Raw genomic sequence first — 23,695 nt, 5'->3', positions numbered from 1 at the left:
ATAGAATGATCTCTCAAGAGTTCTACTAATCTGAAATATTAAACAGTATCAGATACTTTATCTGAAACTGCAATCACTGTTCTTCTACTATCTTATGAAAGAACTGTAGAAAAGATCTATTGAAATCACTCAATGTCTCTGATAGAATCTGATAAGATATAGTAATTGACTTCACTATCAATCTATCTGAGAGTAAGAATTGTAGAAACATTCTGATCATCATGAATTAATTGAGTAAAGATGTAATATTGAAATCTTGTGATAAGATAAATACTGAATAAGTTGCTGAAGCTTTTCTACAGAGCTCATTCTATCAGATATATGAATTACTAAGATCTATAGTATCAGATCAGAGCTGTCAATTTATGAGCACTCTCTGAACAAGAATCTGTCAAGTTCTCAAGATTATATACTGTCTATTAACTGTCTATTATCTTGAGACTGATGATGTATCAGAACAGACAATTCAGATCATGAAGAATTATCTTCATAAGTTCTACAATCACTTATAAGATGATTGACATGATCTTCTTCTACATACAGAGGTTGCTATCAACAGTTGAGATGCTATTTTAACAGATATAAGTCTATTCTTCCTTATATATGAATATTATATGAAAGTGTTGAATCTTCTAGAGATCATACAGTTCACATCAGATCTCTGCAGTCTGATTCAGATTGTTGACAGTATAGTAATAAAGCTCTGAGATGTCTGTGATTGAGTAGAGATCTTCATGACAACTGTGAAACAAGATTAAGAGAATTAAATTAATGTTCACTGAGACTTCACTGAACAATATAAGATAGAAGATCTGATATGATTGAATCTTAAGAATATACAAATCATACATTCATCTCATACACTAGATTATCATCATATTAAGTATAAAGTGATAGAAGTTCTAGATAGTCATAACTACTGTCTTGACACATTATCAGAAATTCATAATGTATTTTATACAAGCTTACTCTGTTACACTGTTATTAATCTGTTCTCTTCTCAACTGACTTCTGACTGACAGTCACCAGACCTTCTAGAAGAAGATAATGAGCTTGAGTGAGAGATTGAGAATATTCTTAATAAGAGACTTCACAGCTGCAGCTGATAATATCTTATAAAATGAGTTAGCTATGATTAACTAATCTGAACTCTGAGTTTTATATTATTTAAAACAGTGACTCTTAACTAATGAGAACTGCTTCTGAAAGAAGGAAGCTAATATAATGAGCTGTGCCTGATCAATTATATAGACTATTCTGTTACACTTCATAGATTCTTCTACTTCACTTCATAGATTCTTCTATTTCACTATTAAACATATACACTCTGATTCTCAGTCATTCTCAATTGTCAATTCTTAGTTATTATGAACATATATAGATTCTTCTGCTCTGAAGCTTCACTATATATACTATTACATATATGTATAAATATTCACTCTGATTACTGATTTCTACACTTTCTCTTTCTTTTTCTTCTTTAATGTTTTTCTCTTTGTTATATAAGATCTATTAATATTATACTGATCTATTCAGCGTAGACCTCTTATAATAATGAATAAACTTATTAAATTTGTAGATACTGTGATATTTATATAATTCATGATTTTATTAGATCTTACAGGCAGAAAAGCCAGAAATGATTAATTTTACATATATATTTAATTTTAACAGACTATTTTGATGAATTGAGTGTTTTCGTATATAATTCTTATTATCTTAAGAAGAGATATTAACTATGATAACTATTGTGTATTATCTGTGATAATCTCTCTAGATTACATAACTCATCACTATATTAATACCTAGAGGCACGTGCTAAGCTGACTAATCATACCGCTCGGACGTGTATACAGAAAATTTAACCTTGCTAAGTACATCACTTAACCTTGTTATGTAAGCTGATCTTGTAAATGTGACTTATGTTACTATCTGATTTCACTTAATACATCTTTTCTTATAAGTTGAAATCACTCAATTATTTATCATCAATTCTACAATCAATTCAAAATTAATTTAAAATCAATTTAAAATTAATTTAATACTGAAATTATTCTTGAATTTAATAATAAAGTAAGTATTTATATAATTTACACTGAATTGATTATTAATTGATTTTCAATCAATTGTTAATTACTTAAATATATAGATTGAATTTATTTTTATTACTATAATTAATTAATAATTAATTCAGAATCAATTTAAAATTAATTATTAAATATTTTTATCTTAATATATTTTAAAATTCTGTAAAACATCTCTTTATATTCTATATGAATTTATCTATTCATTTAATTGATTATGAATCAGTTATACATGCTTTTTAATTGATTGATAAGCTGAATGAATGAATGAATGAGTGAATTGAAAGATTGAAAGTCAATTATCAACTGATTATTACTGTATTATGCGAGGTCAGAGTTATGATTATATAACAAGGTCAAGTTTTCTACTTTCTATCTGTTGATAAAAAGCAGAAAACTTAATCTTACTAAGTGCATTACTTGACCTTGTTACATAATTATGACTCTGACCTTATATAATACAGTAATAATCAGTTGATAATTAACTTTCAATCTTTTAATTCATTTATTCACTCAGCTTATCAATTAATTAAAAAGCATGTATAACTGATTCATAATCAATTAAATAAGTAGATAAATTCATATAGAATATAAAGAGATATTTTACAGAATTTTAAAATATATTAAGACAAAAATATTTAATAATTAATTTTAAATTGATTTTAAATTGATTTTAAATTGATTATTAATTGATTTTAAATTGATTATTAATTAATTATAGTAATAAAAATAAATTCAATCTATATATTTAAGTAATTAACAATTGATTGAAAATCAATTAATAATCAATTCAGTGTAAATTATATAAATACTTACTTTATTATTAAATTCAAGAATAATTTCAGTATTAAATTGATTTTAAATTGATTTTGAATTGATTCTGAATTAATTATTAATTAATTATAGTAATAAAATAAATTCAATCTGTATATTTAAGTAATTAACAATTGATTGAAAATCAATTAATAATCATTTCAGTGTAAATTATATAAATACTTACTTTATTATTAAATTGAAGAATAATTTCAGTATTAAATTAATTTTAAATTGATTTTGAATTGATTGTAGAATTGATGATAAATAATTAAGTGATTTCAAATTACAAGAAAAGATGTATTAAGTGAGGTCAGATAGTGACACAGGTCATATTTACAAGATCAGCTTATATAATGAGATCAAGTGATACACTTAGTAAGGTCAAGTTTTCTGTATACATACTTGACCTTGCTAAGTGTGTCACTTGACCTTGTTATGTAAGCTGATCTTGTAAATGTGGCCTGTGCCACTATCTGATCTCACTCAATACATCTTTTCTTATAATTTGAAACCACTCTTTCTTTCTTAATTATTTACCATCAATTCTATAATCAATTTAAAATCAATTTAAAATTAATTTAGTACTGAAATTATTCTTGAATTTAATAATAAAGTAAGTATTTATATAATTTACACTGAATTAATTATTAACTGATTTTCAATCAATTATTAATTACTTAAATATATAGATTGAATTTATTTTATTACTATAATTAATTAATAATTAATTCAGAATCAATTTAAAATCAATTTAAAATCAATTTAATACTGAAATTATTCTTGAATTTAATAATAATACTGAATTGATTATCAACTGATTTTTAATCAATTATTAATTACTTAAATATATAGATTAAATCTATTTTTATTACTATAATCAATTTAAAATTAATTTAAAATCAATTTAATACTGAAATTATTCTTGAATTTAATAATAATACTGAATTGATTATCAACTGATTTTCAATCAATTATTAATTACTTAAATATATAGATTAAATCTATTTTTATTACTATAATTAATTCAGAATCAATTCAGAATCAATTTAAAATCAATTTAAAATCAATTATTAAATATTTTTATCTTGATATATTTTAAAATTCTGTAAAACATCTCTTTATATTCTATATGAATTTATCTGTCTATTAAATTGATTATGAATCAGCTATACATGCTTTGATTGATTGATGAGCTGAATGAATGAGTGAATTGAAAGATTGAAAGTCAATTATCAACTGATTATTACTGTATTGTGTGAGGTCAGGGTCATGATTATGTAACGAGGTCAAGTGGCGCACTTAGCGAGGTCAAGTTTTCTGTATACACGTCTGTTGGCGGGTTGATCGGCCCTTCTAGTGATTGAGCTCTTTTGCCCCAGTAGCCTACAGCATCAGTATCAGGCGCGCGCCAAGTGTGGCAGCTAAAAATAATGAAAGACATCGGATTAAATATCTGATTGGTTCTCCATCAGGTCAACTGTAAAAAATACCTTGTAGTTTGCACAGACTATAGTAATATCCTTTGCAGTTCAGAATGTGTTCCCCTCTCCAAAATCCTCCCATCCTTCACTACAAGAATCTGATCCGCATCCATGACAGTAGATAGGCGATGCCTATAGAAGGAACTGTTAGTAAGAGACAGTGGCTTGCGGCCTGGAGAGACCTATTTACGCAATATAATAACAATCGTAGTCGGACCAGCACAGAGCTGCTTCAATCCTTGTTGCACACATACTTCGATCTCGCTGTCTAGACTGCTGGTGGCTTTGTCCAGGAGGACAATCTTCGAGTTTTTGAGAATCACTCCTGCTATCGCGACACGCTGCAGTTCGCCACCAGACAAGCTACACATAGCTGCTACAGGTGTATCGATCAATTAAGTGCTTGCCCGATATATTGATTTGCTCTGCTAATTGTATTATTAGCCGGTTACTGTCCGCATTTGATCGAGTGAAACCAGGGGCTAGATAGCCACAATGCTAACAGTTCTCAAAAGCTCTTCTTCCCATAGCTGTACCAGTTCTCAAACATCACCAAAGACAGACGAACAAGAGCAGAAACTCAATAAAAAGGTTCGCGGACGCAGAGCTAGAACAAATTGGCTCTCCATCTATTTGTATGATCTCGCGCATTGAGCAACCCCGTGGCCTTCAATTGACGAACGACCCAATTCCTCCGCACCACTCACCTACCTTCAAGATACGCAACCCCTCCCTCAACGCATGACCGAAACGACCACCCCAGACTTATAATAGCAACCACAACAATAATAATAGTAACAAACTTGAAAAGAAGAATACTCTTGACACGCTCTGTCCCTCTTTGCCCATAGCACAACACGGATCCCGCATCCGCACCTATAACCATGGCGAACCAGGCATCTACACCGGGACCCACGTCCATTCCCACATCGACAGAGACGGCAGCGGACACGATCGAGCTACTAAAGTCGCGGCTACGCAGGATTGAGTACCTGTTAACGGGCGAGGCGAGCTGGACGGGGGAACCGCCACGGCTGACAACGGCGACGGGTGTTGGCGAAGGTGAGAAGCCAGTGACGACGCGGTTGGCGAGGCTGGAGTATGAATTGAAGACGCTGGCAGATAGAGTGCCGGCTGTGAGGGATGTTTTGGGACTTTGTACGTTATTCTTTTCCTTCTTTGTTTATTCTTCCCACATTTCGTTTGTGTTTTTCTATGTCTCTTTTTTATAATAAGTTTACGGCCCTACGTGCTCTATACAACAACCCCTTTTAAAATTACACCCACGAAACTCAATCAGAAGAACTAACTAACCACCCACCCCTACCCTCACCTCAAAACCACAGACTCCCGCTTCCCAGACCTCTTCCAATCAATCCACCCCACCAACACCTCTTCCTCCTCATCCGCCGCATCGCATCCCCCAACAATCCCCACATCCCTCTCCCAACAGGCCCTAACCTCCATAATCCTCTCCTACGCCTCCGCCTTCCCCGAAACCGCCTCCCGCCTCACCTCGCTCAAAGACCTCCCCATCCCCCCCGCCTCCCTCTCCGCCTCCCTGATAGAGCTACAACCACGTCTAGACCGACTAGCGGCTGTGCAGGAGCAGCAGGCAGCTGAAATAGCGGAGCTGAGGGCGCGCAGTGCGCTAGTGGCGAAGCGGTGGGTGGAGGTTGGGGTTTTGGGGGGGAGCGAGGTTTGGGCGGAGTGGGAGGGGAGGATTGAGAGAGTGGAGAGGGGGGTTAGGAGATTGGAGAGGAGGAGGGAGGTGTAGGAGATATGCGTTAGATTGTAGGGGCGTGGAATTTTATTTTTATTTTTTATTTTTATTTTTTGGCTTCTTTTCCTTTCTGGCTTGGCGACGGGAGTGTGAGCAGGTGGAAGATATCTATGCGGCATTTGTATATTTTATCATGATGTTATTATTATTATTCTGCGGGACCTATGCTCCGCCTATGCATCGATATATCTACTGCGTAGGGCGTTTTCCTTCTGCGCAAACCAATAGTTATACTTTTCTCCCTTTTCACCTTGCTAGAGTTTTTCTTGTCCTCCTTTTTTACCCTATTTTTTATTTTTGGTTGCGGCATTTTTCTACCCTGTTTCCCTGTTTCCCTGTTTCCGACCTACCTCTCCTCCTTGCCCTTCTCTTCCTAGCTAGCAGCAGGCCCGTGGGACAGAGCGAGCGGGATTGACATGCATGACCAGGAAACCTGGGAGAATTCAAGAAAAATATATTCAGCTGGACTATTTTATTTCAAAGGGTACGTAAGGTTTCTAGCAAAGCCAGAGTGTGGCAATAGTCATTCATCTCATATCACTTTTCTCGCGGTAGATACAGAAGCCGGTAGGATCTCTTGTGCCCATTTATGTGTATATGTTGTATGTGCAGGTGTGTAGCTATGACCAACTCAATATGCCTACATATAACTATAGCAGTAGTACGCAGTAAGGTACGTTGAATAGGGCTGTCCTAGGGTGGGTGGTGAATAAAACAAAAACAGGGCTGGTGGAGATGAGATGGAGATTTATATATATGTTTGAGTAGTTACCAAGGTACACTTGGTAAGAACTTTATAGCAATGACTAACGCTTTAATTTTTCTCTTTTTATTGGTTTAAAAAGATACACATAGTGTAACCTGGAATTCTTAAGGTACCTAACTAGATGCAAACGTGCATAGACAGAGATTAATAAATTGAATTGAATTGCATTGCATTGCATTGAAGCTGTTAACGCTCTTGTCTATTCTTTCTTTCTTGGAGCGGAAGGTTATTATTATTATAACTACCCTATTTTTTCATACTGAGATGGCGTTAATACTCTGGCTGTCTCATCGCTCAGTTACGAAGAAGATATTACGTATACAGCGTACTCCGTATTTTGCTTTAACGAGGATCTAGTCTGGTCTGGTCTAGTCTGGTCTAGGGCTAATTTTAGAGAGGGAAGTGGAGGGGAGGAGAGCGCATGTACCGGTACATCAAGATTATTATTCTTCTTGAGAGAGAGTTGCCGCGCGCAAAAGATGCTAGAGCTAGTTGGTTCCATGTCACACCCGAGAGAGATCTGTCATATTTTGGAAAATTAGATCAGAAAATGAAGAGGAGGGAGAGAGGATTCTTCTTGAAGAAATCAGGGTAAGAAAAGGAAGTATTTCATTCCTTACAGAACTAACTACTCTACTCCATAAGGCAGAGAGAATAAACTGTGTCAAGGTTATACATACTTCTCTCTCTGTGTTTAGTATTGATGTTGTTGGGCATCTGTACTGTACAATCGAAGTCTAAAACAAGGGACCCTCTTTTTTCTTTTTTTTTTTTCTTCTGTTGGGTGCATCAGAGGATTCTCTCACAAACTAAATGAGGACTGGATGTCTGTCTGAGCTGGGTAATTGTTGGTTGGATTGGTTGGCTGTCGGCGAGCGTTCGCTGTTCAGTGGACATACAGATGTTTTGAATATATGCAATGGAGCTAATGAAGGCGAAATGGTTGACCCCAGATAGATATATTTCATTTTCCTTCAACATTCCAGTGACCACTCGTTCTCTTTTGTATCAAGTATTCTAGCCTAGCCCAGCTTTTCGCCGTTTGGTGCCCGTTAAGCGGAACCTAGGCACTGGGCCAGACTGGGTGCAAATAAGGCCGGCGACATTTGAAACAAGCCGAGAGAGGTCTGGTTGAAACTCTTTGAGACTCTTGTCATTGTCCCCAGCAGAGTAGATGACTGGAATGCCCTGGACCTGGATTGGCTGCTTGGTTATTTTGTTCAGCCCTAGAGAATAGTTAAAAGATTGACCGAACCCTTCCCTTGACGCCGGCCCAGCCCAGACCCGCAGCCAGGCGCAGGTACCGGTACATATACAGGTACATACATACATACATACATACAGTTCTGGCAGCAACTGGGGCCCGTCGTCTCAGCCTCTTCAAGAGCCCAAGTCCGTCTAAAATCCAATCCAGAATCCAGCCGCTGATTCCCGGTCCACAGAAAAATCACGACAACTCCTTCTTTTCTCCAACTCCAACTAACCTCCCTAACACTACGGAGTACACTACACTAAACTACACTACACACTACGCAGTACACTACACTTAGTACTGCACTGCACTGCACTACGACTACACCACTGCACTAACACTACACTACGCTGCGTACGCAACGGAGTACACTACCTACACCACTACAGCCACTGCAACCGCTGCAACCTGCAACCTGCAACCTGCAACCTGCAACCACTAAACCAACTCCAACTCCACCGCTGCCTCTCTACATCTTCTTCCTTCATTCCTTTGCTTCTGTTGTTATTCTTCTTCGTCTTCTTCATCGCATCCATCGCGCTGCAACTCTACCAGCGCCCATTCACTCTTTTGTAGCCCCCTTCTCTTCTTCTTGTTTCTTCTTCTTCTTGTTCTCTCTTCTTCTCCCACGAGCCTGGTGCTCGACCCTTCTTGTCACCCCACCCACCCACCCCTTGGCCCTCCCTCGTCTCTTCCCGCGACACCCTATCCCGTCCACGGAATATCCAAACGGCCAAAAGTATACGTTAATCGTCAATCGTCATTTATTGTCATTTATTGTCGTCTTTGTCCCCCTCCAACTCACCCTCCTCCCCTCCCTACGAACAAACTCCATCGCGATCGCTTCTTCTCGAGACGCCCTGTTTTCGCTCCGTGAATTTGAACTAGTACCCGTTTCGTGGCTGTCATTCCTCTGGGATTCCTCCCATCAATCAAACCTTGGAACCAACCCATCCATCTCTATCTATTCATCACCTCACAAAAGAAAAAACTCTGCTTCATCGTACCGTTTGTTTTAATACTACCTACCTATCGCACAACCTCGTGCCGACAGACACATCGCTGGGGAAAAAGAGTGAAAGGAGAGAGAGCAAGGAATACAACTACAATCACGGCCAATTAGTTCCACCTCAATAACGCATCACGTCGTCCCTCGTCCTCGTGTGCATTCCCGCTCCCCTCGATCGATACCCTGCCTCCCGGTTATCTATATCCTGCTTGTCACCCATAATCCTCCTGGTCAATCGAATAAATATCCTTGTGTTGTGTGGAAGTCATCAACGCGCTCACCTCCGTTCAACCAACACCCCCTCTCCCTCCCCATCGTTCTCGGTCAGCGCAAAAAATATAAATCCTTGAATTCTTTGTGATTGAACTTTTCACCATACCACAAAAAGCGTTTCCCGCGCTTGAATGGTGACCTATTCCGCGAACTACTCCCCTTCCTTTCAGAGAAGGTCTCCTGTTGCTGTCCACAATCGGCGATCCAACATGGCTCGCATGGATCTTAATAACATTGTTGGCGATCCATTCGCCCTGATAACTATTTCCACGTCTATGGTATTTCTGTCCCTTTTTTTTTCCCTTCCTTTCTTCCTTCTACTCTTGCTTATTCCAACACGGGTAAATGCCGCCACTTGGCTTTTACGGGGGAAATAGGCTACTGCCCTTTTTAAACTAGATTTGAAATTCTAACAAAATCCCTCGTCTTCGAAACTTTTAGATTGCATGGCTATTATCTTTCGTGACGTGTGTCATTTCAGATATCCAAGGTCTGTTCCCTAACTTCGCATGGTGGGCTGTTGGCTATATGCTATGTGCAATCATCGGTATTTCCATAGTTCTGGGGTCGCAAACAAGCCATGTATATGGTGTCGCGGTACGCTCACCCTCTCTTCCCTCAATCCGCCATGTCAACATCCCGTCTCTGTCATAAACCAAAACCCAAGTAGACTAATATATTGTTGATACTGCTAGATCGTCGGTTATCTCGCTGCCGGCCTGGCTTTTACATCGCTTGCCGTCAATTCGTTGATCTATGATGACGAGGCCTCGAAACAGGCTGCTGCCGCAGGCTTCATTCTCCAATCTATGGTTATCGTATGTATATGTCCTTTATTTTTATTTTATTTTTATCTACCTGCCACCAAAACTGCCACCAAAACCCCCGAAGTAGGCTGTTCAAACCGAACGAAAAAGCCAAAAATATGCTAACACACGCGACTAATTTATACAGATCGTTTGGATATTCTACTTCGGATCCTCACGCCACTCCTCGTCCCGCGGCTACCACGACTCAATGGGTGCTGGCAAGGAACAACACCACTCGTACCGCAATAGCAAACCTATATCCAATAACTACGGCGCCCGACCAGAGACAACCGTCTCTGCCAACCAACCTCCCCAGATGTATACCTCCGCCCAACTAAACGGCTTCGAAACTTCCTCCCCCGTCTCCGGTTTCCCACCAACCGCCACCAACGGCGCAGACATCCAAAACCGCTTCGGAACCACCTTGGGCTCACAGACGAATCTTGGCGGTGGAAGCACTATCGGTCAAGACCACCAATCGACAAACGAAGTCAGCCAGCCAACTGAGTACCCGTACCGGGCAAAGGCAATCTACTCCTACGAAGCGAACCCAGATGACGCGAATGAGATTAGTTTTGCCAAGCATGAGATCCTTGATGTATCAGATGTGAGCGGGCGGTGGTGGCAGGCGAAGAAAGCGAGTGGGGAGACGGGGATTGCGCCGTCGAATTATCTTATTCTGATATAGGTTCTTTTTTTCTCTCTCCTTTTTGTCACTTTTCGATTTTTTCTACTTGTTCAATTTGATTTTATTTGATGCCTTTTTATTTTCTTTTTTTCGTCGCTCTGTGTTTATGGAAAGGGTGGCGGGGGGAATATATCATTTTCATCATTTTCCGTTTTCTTCTTCTTCTCTTTACTTCTTTTCTATTTTCCTTGCCCTTGCCATTTTATACATCTTTCTTCCGCCTCTCCCCTGTAGAGCTGTCTTGATATGTTATATGTGTATGCAGTATGTGTCTGTGTATCTCCCATCTTCTTCATATCCACACCAGCAAGCTACTGTATCCTCACACAAGACCCCCATTTATTCACCTTATTTACCTGTGGTCTACCCTTGTCTCTCTTTTTACAAAGACCGTCTTTCTACTCGTCGAAGCTGAAGGAGGCGCGAGAGAGAGAGAAAAGAAAGGGAACGTTTTTTAATGTCACTTTATTGATTGTTCTGTCCATTATCGTTTCTCCCTTCCCCAAATTCACTATGAAAACAAAAAAGGAATTACCCGCAACCCTCCCCCTTCCATTTCTATTTTCTTGTTTTACTTATTATTGATTTTGATACTCTCATTTCTCTTCTCTTCTCTTCCTCTTTTTCTTTCTTGTTTTCTCAAATCCTATCAACAAACAACAAAACGAAAGAAAAGAAAAAAAAAAGAAAAGAAAAAAGAAGAACCAAATCATGTCTCATATTTTCCTGACTGATGAATATATTTACTATTATCATTATTATGAATGACCTATCATTTTGCGTAAAAGGTGAAAAGATCAAGAGATCTAGAGAATACAGATACTATTTTATATATATATATATTCATTATTGTTTAGTTATTTATCTGCGAGTATGAGAATGTGTATGAGAGTGTGTATGAGAGATGGAGAAATGACAGTTACATCAAGCAGAGACAAGAGAAAGTCAGCTAGCTGATTTATTGACCCAGCGATGGAATATATCTCTACCAGGCATGATTGTTATTGCTGTGATTATGCAACATGCAAGAGGAGAAGATCCTGTTGATGATTTATATAAAGTATTCCTGAGGGTTCTGTGTCCATCCAGAATGTATATAGGAAGGATGTAGGAGATAGTTTTCTACAGATTCATATCCCCCCTCCCCTCCCCTTACACGTATGTATGTACTGTATATGTACATGTACATGGAAAAATATAATCCGCCTCCATTCTCACGGCTCTTCTCTTGCACCCAATCATCATCATCACCAACATCACTCGCTGGTTTCCTCTCCCTACCGCTAACCTCCTACAATGGCTCGGCATGTGTATAGATAGAAGTAGCTATAAATTTTCACCCGTTTGCTACTTTTTCCCGCTGTTGCTTTTCCCTTCTCTCCCCTCTCCCTTTAGCGATGGCACGATAGCATGTGCGCCAGGTAAGGGGCACAGTTATATATATTCCATCGGAGATTGTGTTTCATTCGTTTGTTTGGGTGCTGGCTGGCTGGCGATTTTGTCGCTGAGTGCATTCCCCTCCCCTGCGCTTTCATTTTCGCTCGAGGATCGGATCCTGCGGTTGTTATGTCGGTTTTACTAGTTAAAGGGAAAAAAAAGTGGAAAAAAAAGTGGCGCTGAGGAAAATGAATAGATGAATAGTAGAGAATCCCAGATAGAGTACAGTAGCTGGGAGAGAGACACTAGCCCAATCTCTGTCTGGGGATGATGGGGATCGAAAATATACCGACCAAAAGAGCTTGGGATGCGAAGAAAGAAAGATCTCAGTTGGACACCAGGGTTTTTTCTTTTTTTTTTCTTTTTTTTTTTTTTCCCTCGACGACGGCAACGGCTAAATATCAAATCAAACGTAGGCCGGCCACCTGTTTCTGTTCTCGAAATAGGGGTGGGAGAATTTATGCAAGATTGGTCTTTAAGATCCGTTATCTTCGACGGCAAAAAAAGAGGGAGAAAGAAGGGAAGAAAGAAAGAAATTAGTCGCAGAGAGCGTAATATCGCCCGTTCGAGCCGCTGAGCCTATGAAATCGGTTTTGGATGGCGGTCCACCAACCGTGTAAGGATTGTAGCTGATATTGTTCCTCCGTATCTATATGAGATCGTGAGGGTGAGAGCGAGGGGGGACTAATAGGAGGAGATGTCCATCGACGCAGGCTCTGTTTCTGCATATGTCGGTTTCGTTTAGTTGACCTTGTTGTTGTTGTTGCTGTGAGCTGTTGCTGCTGTCTATCCAGGCCGAGGAGGAGAAGGGCATCGTTATCTGCTTGTGCTCGATTTGCTGCTGCCTTCTCGGCGATCGATCTGTTCACGGCCATGATGTCGAAGGCGTTGAAGGCGATGAACATGGTTATGGTGGGTTTATATATGTATATATTTATATATGAGGGAAGCCGCTCTGAGGGGATATATTTTTGTATGTTCCTGTTGCAGCTTTTTATTTTTTTCGCAACGACCTTGGGAATCTCCCGCCATTTAAACCCACAGAGACGAACCAGCAAACCTGTGTGCAGCTCCCGTCATTCACCAGTTCCACCACCACTGATCGACTGTCTTCTGGTGAGGAGAACCTCCGGCGCCGGACAATATGATCCGCTCCTATCGCAGTGGCTTGCATTGGCAGCATCTGTGACACCCCCAAACCTCTTGTCGAGAACCACTTCTCAAAGTGGCCTCGCCCATCATCCGGTAGATCTAGTGGAGTTCCTTTGCTGGGTCGGAAGCAGATGACTGGATAACTGGTCAAGCCCTCTCAATGATTTGCTCTCCTCCATCCATCCCACGGTAGAGCGGAATAATGGTACATACGCTATAACATACACGTCTGCTTTGATGCAGACTCCATCCCTGATCGGAAGATCAACACCACTAGTTACCATGACGATCATGGCGTTCAAGCAAAGCCACAGTTGAGAAGCCTTCTTCTTGCAACTTAAAAGTTAAGGCCAAGGAAAAAGCCCCCCAGACTGGTTGGCATCGAAACGATAATGCGGGCCATATAAAAACGTTAAGACACCACTCTGATGAGCTTTTGATCAGCGCTAGCAAAGCTTATGCATTTTACATGTAACCATCACAAGCACATGCTTTGATTCGCTGGTAAATATCAGAACATGTCCTAAAATTGGAATGAAATTGGAATGAAATTGAGAACTTTTTTAACAGGTAACTTAGCGCTCAGCCAGTTCAAAAGAAAAAGCACATATATGAGCAGTGCGAGAGGGAACACTTCAACCACCATGCTCAAATTGACTTTCCACAGCTTTGAGATTGAGATTATGGAAAGATGAGTGTTTTAGCTTCTCAAACGGCTCCTAAATAAGACTTCTTCGACCGCCATTTCAACAAGAGGCTAAGCCTTCTCGTATGAAGCTATACTTTCATATAGGATAAAGAATTCCGTCCGCGGGTTTCTGGCCAAGCGGATGGACATGGTCACTCACTATTGGATCCAGTCATGGTTGCGGAGTCTTATAACATAAAAAAAAATAAGTCGGTGAGGCTTTGACAGAAGTTCATCATCATTTTGAAATCGCAAGTATAAGTTTGTTAGTTAACATACTTCGGCTAAGGCATTGTTATTTGCCAAGCCCAAGCTGTTGACCAATTTCCTTCCAACATCTTGCCCTTCCTTCATATTGGGCACACATCGACAGCCGAGTACAAACTGCTTCCGTGCAATACTCCGCTCATTATCTGCTTTCGACTCATCAGCTTCGGTTCATTCCCTTTCGGTGTCTGTTTCAAGAGAAGCCCGTTCGCCTGCCATCCCTCCTCTTGCCCCTACACCATTCTGGGTGCCATTGGCAGGAGAAGGAGAGCCTCTGAAAACATCAAATAGCCATTCCATACATATGGAGAGCTTGTTGGGGCGGAGACAGACAGACACACATATCTATCTATCTACCCATACCACAAGTTGCATTTAGTACTCGAAGTCCATGCGAAAATAGAAATCGCTTGTGATTTCTGTTGTCATCGACTCCCGCTAATCTATGGCATCTGACATCTAGCTTGGATGGAAAAATGCTTGCGATGGAAATTCCCAATGATTGAAACAAGCGCTTTATATCTAGTTTGCGGACTCCGCCACTATTGCAGTCGTCTTAATCCTATCTAGCCGATTGTTTGGTCGGCTCCGCTCATAAGTTGCGGCAGAGGGGTGGTGTTTGGAAAGCATTCCTTTTTTTTTTTTTTTTGGGGGGGGGGAAATATCTGCAGACCTCTATCGCGGATGATGCTTGCACAAAATGACACAGATAGTGTAACTAAGCTAGAAGAGATAATGTACTGTAGGGTAGGGTATTCCTAGCGTGACTTGCTCTTTGTTTGTCTTTTGATATAGCAAGCATTTGAGAGCAGAAGCAACTTGAGAAAGGTGTGTACACACACAAACACTACACACACCCCGATGGGTGGTGTCATTCTAGGGGGAAAGAAAAAGATTCCTGCTCTGGGTCAGAGACCACCACATGCTGCTGACTGACTTCTACACATATTTTCTTCAAATCTCACTGCTGTTTGACCTCCCACCAAGTACCAAGTAACTAACTAGACAAGGAGAGCAACTCCGCCTGAGAGTCAGTCAGGCATATACCATTACTGTAACTACTGTACTTACACTTACTGGAACGATTACGTAGGAGGAGCCTGTCAGACATCTGTATATTCGAGCAAATAAATAATAAATCTCTGTCATAATTTTTATGTTGATGCAAAGCTCAGTCCTCGTGTTTTTTGAATGCGATTATTATTGTATGTAACATACGCAGTAGTAAGAAAGAAGCCTTTGTAACTATAGTTAATCATTTAAACTCCGTCCGGCATTGTTCTTCCGGCGCCTGTACGGAGTAGTTAACCAACCCAACCAACCCTCACCCTCACACTGAGAAAAAGAAACGAAAATGGAAAATCGGAAGAAATCTAGAGAAATCATTGCATGTTTTTTTTTTCTTCTATTTTTTCTTTTCATTTTTTTTTTTTTTTTTTTCTTTCATAGTCGACATTTCTGATGCCCTGTTGACAAAAGGATAAGGATACAACTGCATGAAATTGCAATATTTTATTCAAATGAAATCTCCGGTAGAACTACCGAACGTTAGCTCTTTATTGGTCAGTTGTTGGAATATAAAGCCACAAGAGATAGAGAGGGGAGAGAGGGGCATTCATTGGCACGCAGCTTGGTAAATAGTTAACTACTCCTCGACTTGGGTTGGAAATTCGACTGTCGAAGGTAGAGTATTTAGGGCGTAGCGTTTAATGCACAAATATCAATCAATATCATTCTCCCTCCAATGGAATAGATATACATACATATGTATATACTGTACACGGACGGAAGTTGTAGGAAGCAGATATTCAACTTCGGCTCAAAGAAGAGCAGTGTAGCAGTGAGCAGTGCATGATAAAAGTGCTTGGGCAGCGGAAGTTTGTTCTGATTTTGATGTCTGTTGGTATATCTCTATCTAATGTATATAACAGGAATAAATATTGCAGGGCCCAGCCAAACGGTTGTTGGTTGCTGTTGAGCCGTTTTTTGAGCCGGGACAACATCTCCCATCTCACATCTCACATATCAACAACCATCTCATCATATTAACTACCATATCATCCCCATCCTCTTCCTCTTCCTCCAGCAGAACAACAGTAACACATTCACTCTCTCCTTGTGCCCTCTGTTATGGCTGACTGACTGACTGACTGACTGACTGACTGACTGTATTATTGTCACTGTATTCTATTGCCGGAGAGGGGCCACGCGACTTGCTGCTGCTTACTACCCGTGACAGTTGCTCTCTCTGGCTGTTGAATATTCGCGGTGCCTGACCATCCTTTTATCTATATTCTTTATATTCTTTATTCATTCTTTATTATTTATTCTTCACTCCATCCAGTCAGTGCGCCCATCCCATCCCATCCCATCCCCGAGTCAGACAGCTCAGCTCCCTGTTAGCGATAGTTTTTAGCTCTCGAGCTATCTTAGCTTAAATACCCACCGGGAAATCTCCTCATCCCGCCCGCCCTTTATTAACTATTCCTTGTAAACTGTTGACGGGACGAAATCCCGCGATTCTCACAAACCTATTCTCTCCCATCCCCCCACACTTGCTCCTCTTGCCTTCTAGAGATATATGCATGCATATATGTTACATCATTCATAGAAAAGACGGCCATACGATGCGGTAGAGGCTCTACCCAGCGAGCTCTCCAGCTGCCAGCCGCGGGTAGCTGTTTGCCCCCAGCCGCCAGCCCATGGATCGAGAGCGTCGACTGTCGCGGTTGACGGCCAAACTGCTGCGTCGGTCTTCCTGGTCTTCCGCAAACTTTGTCGTGCCCAACTCTCCCAGCCCTAGCACCACCACCAGCACAACCTCCACAACCTCCACCAGCACCGCCAGCACCGCCAGCACAACCACCCCAACGGCCACCAGCAATCTCGTCAATCCCAATCCCAATCCCAATCCCAATGCCCATCCTGCTGCCGGTGCTTCGCCTGCCTCTGTACCTGCCGAGCACGACCACCACTACCAAGTCCACCACCCTGACCAAGACGGCGACCACCACCACCACCGCCGCCAACCCCAGCTCCACCTCCACCCCCTCCCTCATCCTCGCTCCGCCGTAAATTCCCGCTTCTCCGCCTCCTCGTCGCCCATCAGCCCAACAGATGACAGCTCCGACCTGCTCTCCCCGTTAGCGGCGAGGAGACTGCAGCCTGGGGATCAAGCAGCCCCAACCAATTCAACCCAACCAGATCAGCAGCAGCAGCAGCAGCAGCAGCACCCGTTACCCACGGAGCCTAGAGACAACGATGAGGAGATAGCTGAGCACGTCGACCAATTCCCGGCTGTCAGTTTCCAATCTTCCACTGCCGCAGAAGGAGGCTTCGACGCAGAATCCTCTGCCCGCTCCTCCTCAAGCAGCTCGCGTGCTCTGGACCCAAAAGAAGACCGCTTACTACATCGTCCTTTGGAAGCATATTCCCTCTCCAGAGCCTTCTCAAAGGACAAGGGCTCCTCCCCCTTCCGCTCTTCTCGTCAGGCCCACCCTCGCTCCTCCGTAACATCCGCCTCATCTCTGAACTTTGTTGATGAGTCTCGCCGTTCCAATACCCCGTTATCCACTGCAGGTACATCTATCAAACTCACCCCTACTTCCGTCAAACCGGTTGCCCGGCCAAGCATTGCCGTCCGCCGTCAATCCCTGGTCCCCTCGTCCCAGCAGCGACTAATAAACACCCTCCTCGAACCGTCTCCATCGGCCGGTGGGGATTATTTCTCCAGCGGCCTCCCTTCCATTCACCGAGACATGATCAATCGGAAGATATGGGTTAAGCGGCCCAATTCCTCCCCGACATTGGTAGCGGTCACAGAGGAGGATCTGGTCGATGACCTGCGTGATGTCATCTTGAAGAAATACAGCAATTCCCTTGGCCGCACCTTCGACTCTCCGGATATCATTATCAAACTGCTTCCGCGGGAACCTTCGAGTAGACAGAGCTCCCATGAACGAGTCCTTGGCCCGGAGGAACCCGTGGGCCGCACATTGGATACTTTTTACCCAGGTGGACAAACTGTGGACGAAGCACTGATCATTGAAATTCCTCAACGACGCACTCCAAAACCTTCACCCCGACAACATAACCTTGGCTACTGCCACTCAGATGATCTGCATCCAGGAGAATCGGGAGAGTATTTCCCTCCAATGGCAATGATTCCTCCATCCAATGTTTCTGGATCCGCTTCCAATGCCAGCGCAGCTAGCTCCCATCACGCCCCCCCCGTGCATTCCATGTCTGTAATTACAACCGGACAACTCCCTCCAGTTCCTTCACCAGGGAGTCGTGGCTCCTGGCACCAGCATCAACTTCAATCTCGCCCCAAGTACGGCCGCCAACCTACTGCTTCGCCTACCGTCGTGTCTACGTCCCCGAATCAAAACTTGGCCGGTACGTCTACGACTTCTCCGTATCGTCTAGAGTTCGTCAGGGTCGTCGACTAGTCTATTTCTTTTAAGCTATTTTTTTTATTTTTATTTTTATTTTTTTTTATTTTTACTTTTTATTTTCTACCTTCCTCCTCGTTCTTCTTCTTTATCAGTATGACGTCTGCTAACTTTCACTTTTCTGCGTGTTTTTGTCTTGTCTCTGATTTTGTAGATACTACCACTGCGCCAATAAATGCAATGTCCCCTATTCCTCCACCTCCATCCACGTCAACCCCTCCCGCTCCCTCACCCGAACAACCACAGAAAGATGCTACATCTCCACCAGCTCGCACGTCTTCCCCTCGCCCAGCCCCAAAATTACGGAAGGTCAAAAACCGCGGCACCAATGGCTCCCTTCCCACGAGCCTGCTAGACGGAACCGTGCCTCCTATCAATGTCTTAATCGTGGAGGATAACATTATCAACCTCAGGCTTCTCGAAGCATTCATGAAACGCCTCAAAGTGCGGTGGTCTACCGCAATGAATGGTCGGGAAGCTGTCAACAAATGGCGAGCCGGCGGGTTCCATCTAGTCCTAATGGATATTCAGCTCCCAGTCCTAAGCGGCCTTGAAGCTACCAAGGAAATCCGACGATATGAACGACTCAATAACATCGGAGTTTTCTCGAGGACTGTTTCGGGCCCGGCAGTAAAGGGCTCATCGTCTTCCTCGTCACCGAGCTCACCGGTTGAGGGTAGACATAGCCGATGCCCGGAAACCCTCAGGCCCGAGGATAAGCTGGAGAACCCAGAAGCGTTTAACAGTCCTGTTATCATCGTTGCGTTGACGGCTAGCAGTTTGCAGAGTGATCGAAATGAGGCTCTAGCTGCGGGATGCAATGATTTCTTGACCAAGGTGGGGGGTGTTTCTCCTTTCCCTTATTACGTCTACCACTACTCTTGGAAATTTCCTCTTTCCCACTTTCCTTATTTATCAACTGCGAAATACCCTATGCTGACATTAAGGAAAACTGCACCGTAGCCCGTGAATATGGTGTGGCTAGAACAAAAAGTAACCGAGTGGGGATGCATGCAAGCCCTAATTGATTTCGAGGGATGGAGAAAATGGAGAAAATTCGACGAGCAGCAAAACCCAGAAGTTCTAGTGTCTACTACTACGACGACAACAACTACAACAACGATCCCTGAACCCACCGGTGAATCCGCTCCTCTCCAACACAAGAAGTCCCACCAGAATATCCATGTAAGCTCCAACGGCGGGAACGGCGGGAGTGTAAAGACCGTGAGCAGCAGCCTTCACAACAACCATACTACCATCGACGATCATAATGCTCATAAAACCACCAACGAAGCCTCAACTAGCCAAGACAGCAGCACCCCGGTAATCTCTGCCAATCCCATCAAACAAGTACCAGCATCTACTCCTGCGAAAGAGCCTAGCTCCAATGCCTCCTCATCAGCAGCAGCAGCAGCGATAACTGGCGTCGCAAATGGTTCTTCAAAGCTGGACGCGACGAGTCCTGGTGCAAGAAGTAGCACAAGCACGCATTCCTCAGGTACCAAGCGGACGAATCGGAATAGTGGCGGTGGTGTGTCGCCCAGGATACCGAAAGTATAACGAATATGGAAATTTTTATATACGATATGATTTGGCGTGTTTTGTTTTTGCAACAGAGAGAGGATATGGGGGGAAGGGGATAGAAGAGAGATTTTAATTCAGTTTCCCGTCTTGCTTTTGTTCACTTAGTGTGTTTTAATTTCCTGATTTCCCTTTTTTCTCTTGTCTCGTTTCCTTTTCTTTCTTCTTTATTGTGTTTTCTTCAGGAGAGACTCTGACTTCCCCAGTCCCTTTTCTCAAAATCATGTTTTCTTTTCTCCTTCCCCTTTCCTTTCCCCGTCTCTCATTTTGATTAATTTAAGGTGCCATGCTTTGGTGTTGGGAGCGTCCTCCTTTTTTCTTTTTCTCTTGTTGTTTTCTTTAAGGAAAAGAAAAATGACCGTGGAAACTTTTTTGTTTCCCCCCTAGATGCTTTGCTTTCTATTCGTTTCGTTCTATCTACCTACTTACATATTTATCTACCTATCTTGTGGGAAATTCCTTTTCTCGTTTTTTTCTTTTTCAACTTCTTTCCCACCCCATCCTATTCCAGCGGGACTACCTTGTTTGTTTTGATTTTCATTCCGAGCAAAAGAAAGCGGTTTAAGAGAATGATTTTGAATGGTTTGTGTAGTAAATGTTGGCATGATTCTGTTTTCTTTTTCTTTTCTTTTTCTTTTATATACATATGGCTTGGGAATATTTGATCGTTATATATTACTATTGTTGGTAGGAGTTTCTTATTGTTAGTTGTTTATATTCTCTTTTCTCTTTCTCTTTCTTTTTTCTATTGTTCTGCTTTGCGTTTGCCTAAAAGAACTATATACAACAACTCTTTCAAGTTTCTCTTGCTCTCTCTTTTCTTCTTCTCTCTTTTCTTTCCGATTCCTTCTCTGGCAATCACTCAAACAATAAGAAGTGTAGATAGATTTGCTGCGCACTTTTTTTTCCCCTTTCCATTTAGTTCCTGATTATTCCCTTCTATATGCCTGCCATGCTCATCTTTCTACCTACTACTACCCTTCAAGCAGCAAAGCAATTCGACTTGAAGCAAAAGTCGAATCGAGCAGGATCATCGTACATACATGCAAGTGAGGAGGAGGGTTAGCGGGGCTTTGATCATCTTCTTGAACTCTATGGCTCATGACAGATGTAGAAACTATGATGATAATAATAATAATAAAATGATATCCTAATCACCTCCCAGCCAGTCCAATCCTGTGTGTTGCCCAATGAAAACAAGAAGGGGGAACAGAGGTATTTATTGTACACAGTACAGCGCAGCTGCGCACACACAATTGCATAATACATAAAATGAGTTATACAATGAAAAAAAAAAAAAAAAAAGAGAGAGAAAAAAGGCCTGGATCGAAATTCCCCGGCATTTAAACCTCCACTTTGGTGGGTATCTTTATAGCCCCCCTCTTCCTCTCATAACTAGGCACACCATACCGACGACCAGGCGCGCTCGTTCCACGACCATCCATCCCAGTCGTCTCGCGAGATACCACCACGTCTCTGAACCGGAACTCAAAGCGGCTACCCTCCGGCTGGATTCGGGTCATCTTTGCCTCTTCCTTCGCCTTTGCAACTTCCTGCCGCTTCCGCATGGCAGCCGCTTCCCTCTCAATCCGCTCCGCAAACCGCTTCTTGTGCTCCCGGTACTCGCCGGGTCTCTGGAACCGGTCGTGCGCGAAGGCGACAAGGTGAGGGTGTGGGATTCGGTAGTCTGCGGGTTGGAGGACTTCTTCTTCGTTGTTGGGTTTGCCAAGTTTTTCGATCATGTGGGGGTTGTGAGTTACTTTTTCGATGGCTTCTGGGGTATTATGTGGGGTGTTGGCGGAGGCGTGGGGGAGGGCGGGTGCGGCGGAGAAGACGCGCCCTGCGTCGACGCGGGTGAATTGTCGGGATTCTGAGACTGGGTGGAAAATTTGAGCTTCTGTGAGACGGTGGACAGGGAGATCGTTTATGGATTCGTGGGGAACAGGCCGCTCAGGGTATTTTTTTAAGGGTGTCGTAGGGATCATCTGATGTACAGCCCGAGCGTACGGGATTGCGCGAGGTTTGTTCTATTATATTGGCTGTTAGCAAGGCTGTTTCAAGTAGATCAACTCGTGGTTATGACCATGAAACTCCGAAATTTGTAGATAATAAAAGGTATTGTCTCAGAGAGTTGTAATTTAAATTTTAAGTAAGCATTCTCCAGAATGGGAATTTAGGAGTCTTCAAGACTAATCGAATTTGTTTTGCTCATCATGACAAAGTATAGAAGAGGGAGGCGGACAATATAAGGCAGATAAAATGAAACCGACTTGAGAAAAGAAAACACAAACTATACATACCTCTGCAACCCATTTCTTCTCCAGCTCCACCAACCTAACCACAGCTGCAACTCTTTTCAAATCCACCCCATGCATAACACTAACTTCTCTAGGCGACTTCCCATATTCGACAACCTGTCTATGAATCTCATTCCTTAAATCCTCACTGAGAACTGACTCGCTCACAAACGTCGGATTAAGCGGGAATGGTCTAAGGTCTTCCAGCGTTTCCGCATCTGTGTCTTTGCCGCCCTCCTTGGAGCGGATCAACATGCCATTGTTGTTATAGGCGCTGATATAGTTTGTGCTGCCCGGTTTTGGGTTCTTAAACACCGCACCCGGGCCCTTTAGCCACATATGCACTTTTCGCCGCTTTTCTTCATCTTTGTCGTTCTGGGGCTCAGCGGGCGTTGGAGCAGCGGCGGCGTCATGTTGTAGTCGGCGTTGGGAAGGGGCGGTGGTGGATGATGAGGATAGGAGGAGGGTGAAGGAGAGGCACAAGGGGGCTGATGATTGAGAAGGTGAGGGATTGGATGTAAGACTGCAAGACAGCCGTCGCAGGCCTCCTAGCCGAGGAGGCATCTTGTGTGTTGATGTGTGTATGTGAGTGAGTGTAAGAAGAGGTTGGATGGAGCGTTCTACAACAAAAGGGGTGAAAACTGGGCGGGAAAAATGGGTAGAGAGGGGTTAAGGCAGCCAATTGAGGATATGTAAAATGAATGATTGGGAGGTTCAATGGCTGCCTGAACAAGTTGGTTGAGGGTAGAATTGGAGATTGGAGATGTAGTGGACTGGTGGAAATTGTTTGAAGCAATTTTTTTTCTCCAGTTGAGGTGATCACGTGGAAGCAGTTCGAAAGAGGACTAGCGCAATTTT

The 23,695-nt window shown here is 42.4% G+C and overlaps 7 protein-coding genes across 11 annotated transcripts; 3 read left to right on the top strand and 4 right to left on the bottom strand.

Moving 5' to 3' along the window:
- Positions 1 to 4,346: 4,346 nt before the first annotated feature.
- Positions 4,347 to 5,027, bottom strand: BDBG_00950 (ATP-binding cassette). 3 transcript variants are annotated; one of them, XM_031720124.1, is made up of 3 exons: positions 4,885 to 5,027; positions 4,636 to 4,809; positions 4,347 to 4,513 (listed from the first exon to the last, which is right to left on the bottom strand). In XM_031720124.1, the coding sequence occupies exons 2-3, from the start codon at positions 4,750 to 4,752 to the stop codon at positions 4,430 to 4,432; spliced, it is 201 nt and encodes a 66-aa protein (XP_031576147.1). In that variant the 5' UTR covers positions 4,753 to 4,809; positions 4,885 to 5,027; the 3' UTR covers positions 4,347 to 4,429. The 3 variants fall into 3 exon arrangements, with proteins under 3 accessions (XP_031576147.1, XP_031576148.1, XP_031576149.1); XM_031720125.1 differs by having other exon boundaries at positions 4,636 to 4,806; XM_031720126.1 differs by having other exon boundaries at positions 4,636 to 4,908.
- Positions 4,354 to 7,036, top strand: BDBG_00949 (nuclear distribution protein). 3 transcript variants are annotated; one of them, XM_031720123.1, is made up of 4 exons: positions 4,354 to 4,527; positions 4,593 to 4,815; positions 4,897 to 5,539; positions 5,728 to 6,663. In XM_031720123.1, exons 3-4 carry the CDS (start codon positions 5,266 to 5,268, stop codon positions 6,156 to 6,158), a joined length of 705 nt encoding a protein of 234 aa, XP_031576146.1. In that variant the 5' UTR covers positions 4,354 to 4,527; positions 4,593 to 4,815; positions 4,897 to 5,265; the 3' UTR covers positions 6,159 to 6,663. The 3 variants fall into 3 exon arrangements, with proteins under 3 accessions (XP_031576146.1, XP_031576145.1, XP_002628041.1); XM_031720122.1 differs by having other exon boundaries at positions 4,354 to 4,815; XM_002627995.2 differs by having other exon boundaries at positions 4,354 to 5,539; positions 5,728 to 7,036.
- Positions 7,037 to 7,893: 857 nt separating this feature from the next.
- Positions 7,894 to 9,091, bottom strand: BDBG_00948 (uncharacterized protein; the record flags this gene model as incomplete). The annotated part of the gene is made up of 3 exons (XM_002627994.2): positions 7,894 to 8,156; positions 8,273 to 8,418; positions 8,988 to 9,091. The coding sequence occupies 3 exons, from the start codon at positions 9,089 to 9,091 to the stop codon at positions 7,948 to 7,950; spliced, it is 459 nt and encodes a 152-aa protein (XP_002628040.1). The 3' UTR covers positions 7,894 to 7,947.
- BDBG_00947 (SHO1 osmosensor) lies at positions 8,185 to 12,023 on the top strand. Its single transcript, XM_002627993.2, has 4 exons — positions 8,185 to 9,742; positions 9,906 to 10,061; positions 10,160 to 10,282; positions 10,419 to 12,023. The coding sequence occupies exons 1-4, from the start codon at positions 9,596 to 9,598 to the stop codon at positions 10,959 to 10,961; spliced, it is 969 nt and encodes a 322-aa protein (XP_002628039.2). The 5' UTR covers positions 8,185 to 9,595; the 3' UTR covers positions 10,962 to 12,023.
- Positions 11,822 to 14,475, bottom strand: BDBG_00946 (uncharacterized protein). The gene has a single exon (XM_031720121.1). The coding sequence runs from the start codon at positions 13,301 to 13,303 to the stop codon at positions 12,935 to 12,937; it is 369 nt and encodes a 122-aa protein (XP_031576144.1). The 5' UTR covers positions 13,304 to 14,475; the 3' UTR covers positions 11,822 to 12,934.
- A 2,683-nt stretch (positions 14,476 to 17,158) lies between these two features.
- BDBG_00944 (osomolarity two-component system, response regulator SSK1) lies at positions 17,159 to 21,787 on the top strand. Its single transcript, XM_002627990.2, has 3 exons — positions 17,159 to 18,903; positions 19,114 to 19,796; positions 19,923 to 21,787. Exons 1-3 carry the CDS (start codon positions 17,208 to 17,210, stop codon positions 20,517 to 20,519), a joined length of 2,976 nt encoding a protein of 991 aa, XP_002628036.1. The 5' UTR covers positions 17,159 to 17,207; the 3' UTR covers positions 20,520 to 21,787.
- On the bottom strand, positions 21,131 to 23,658 carry BDBG_00943 (uncharacterized protein). Its single transcript, XM_002627989.2, has 2 exons — positions 22,841 to 23,658; positions 21,131 to 22,567 (listed from the first exon to the last, which is right to left on the bottom strand). Exons 1-2 carry the CDS (start codon positions 23,399 to 23,401, stop codon positions 21,884 to 21,886), a joined length of 1,245 nt encoding a protein of 414 aa, XP_002628035.1. The 5' UTR covers positions 23,402 to 23,658; the 3' UTR covers positions 21,131 to 21,883.
- Between the last annotated feature and the right edge of the window lie 37 nt (positions 23,659 to 23,695).

The sequence above is a fragment of the Blastomyces gilchristii genome (genome assembly GCF_000003855.2).
Source record: "Blastomyces gilchristii SLH14081 genomic scaffold supercont1.2, whole genome shotgun sequence".
NCBI classification, from domain to species: domain Eukaryota; kingdom Fungi; phylum Ascomycota; class Eurotiomycetes; order Onygenales; family Ajellomycetaceae; genus Blastomyces; species Blastomyces gilchristii.
The sequence above is the reverse complement of the archived record's forward strand: the minus strand, read 5'-3'. Positions and strand labels throughout refer to the sequence as shown.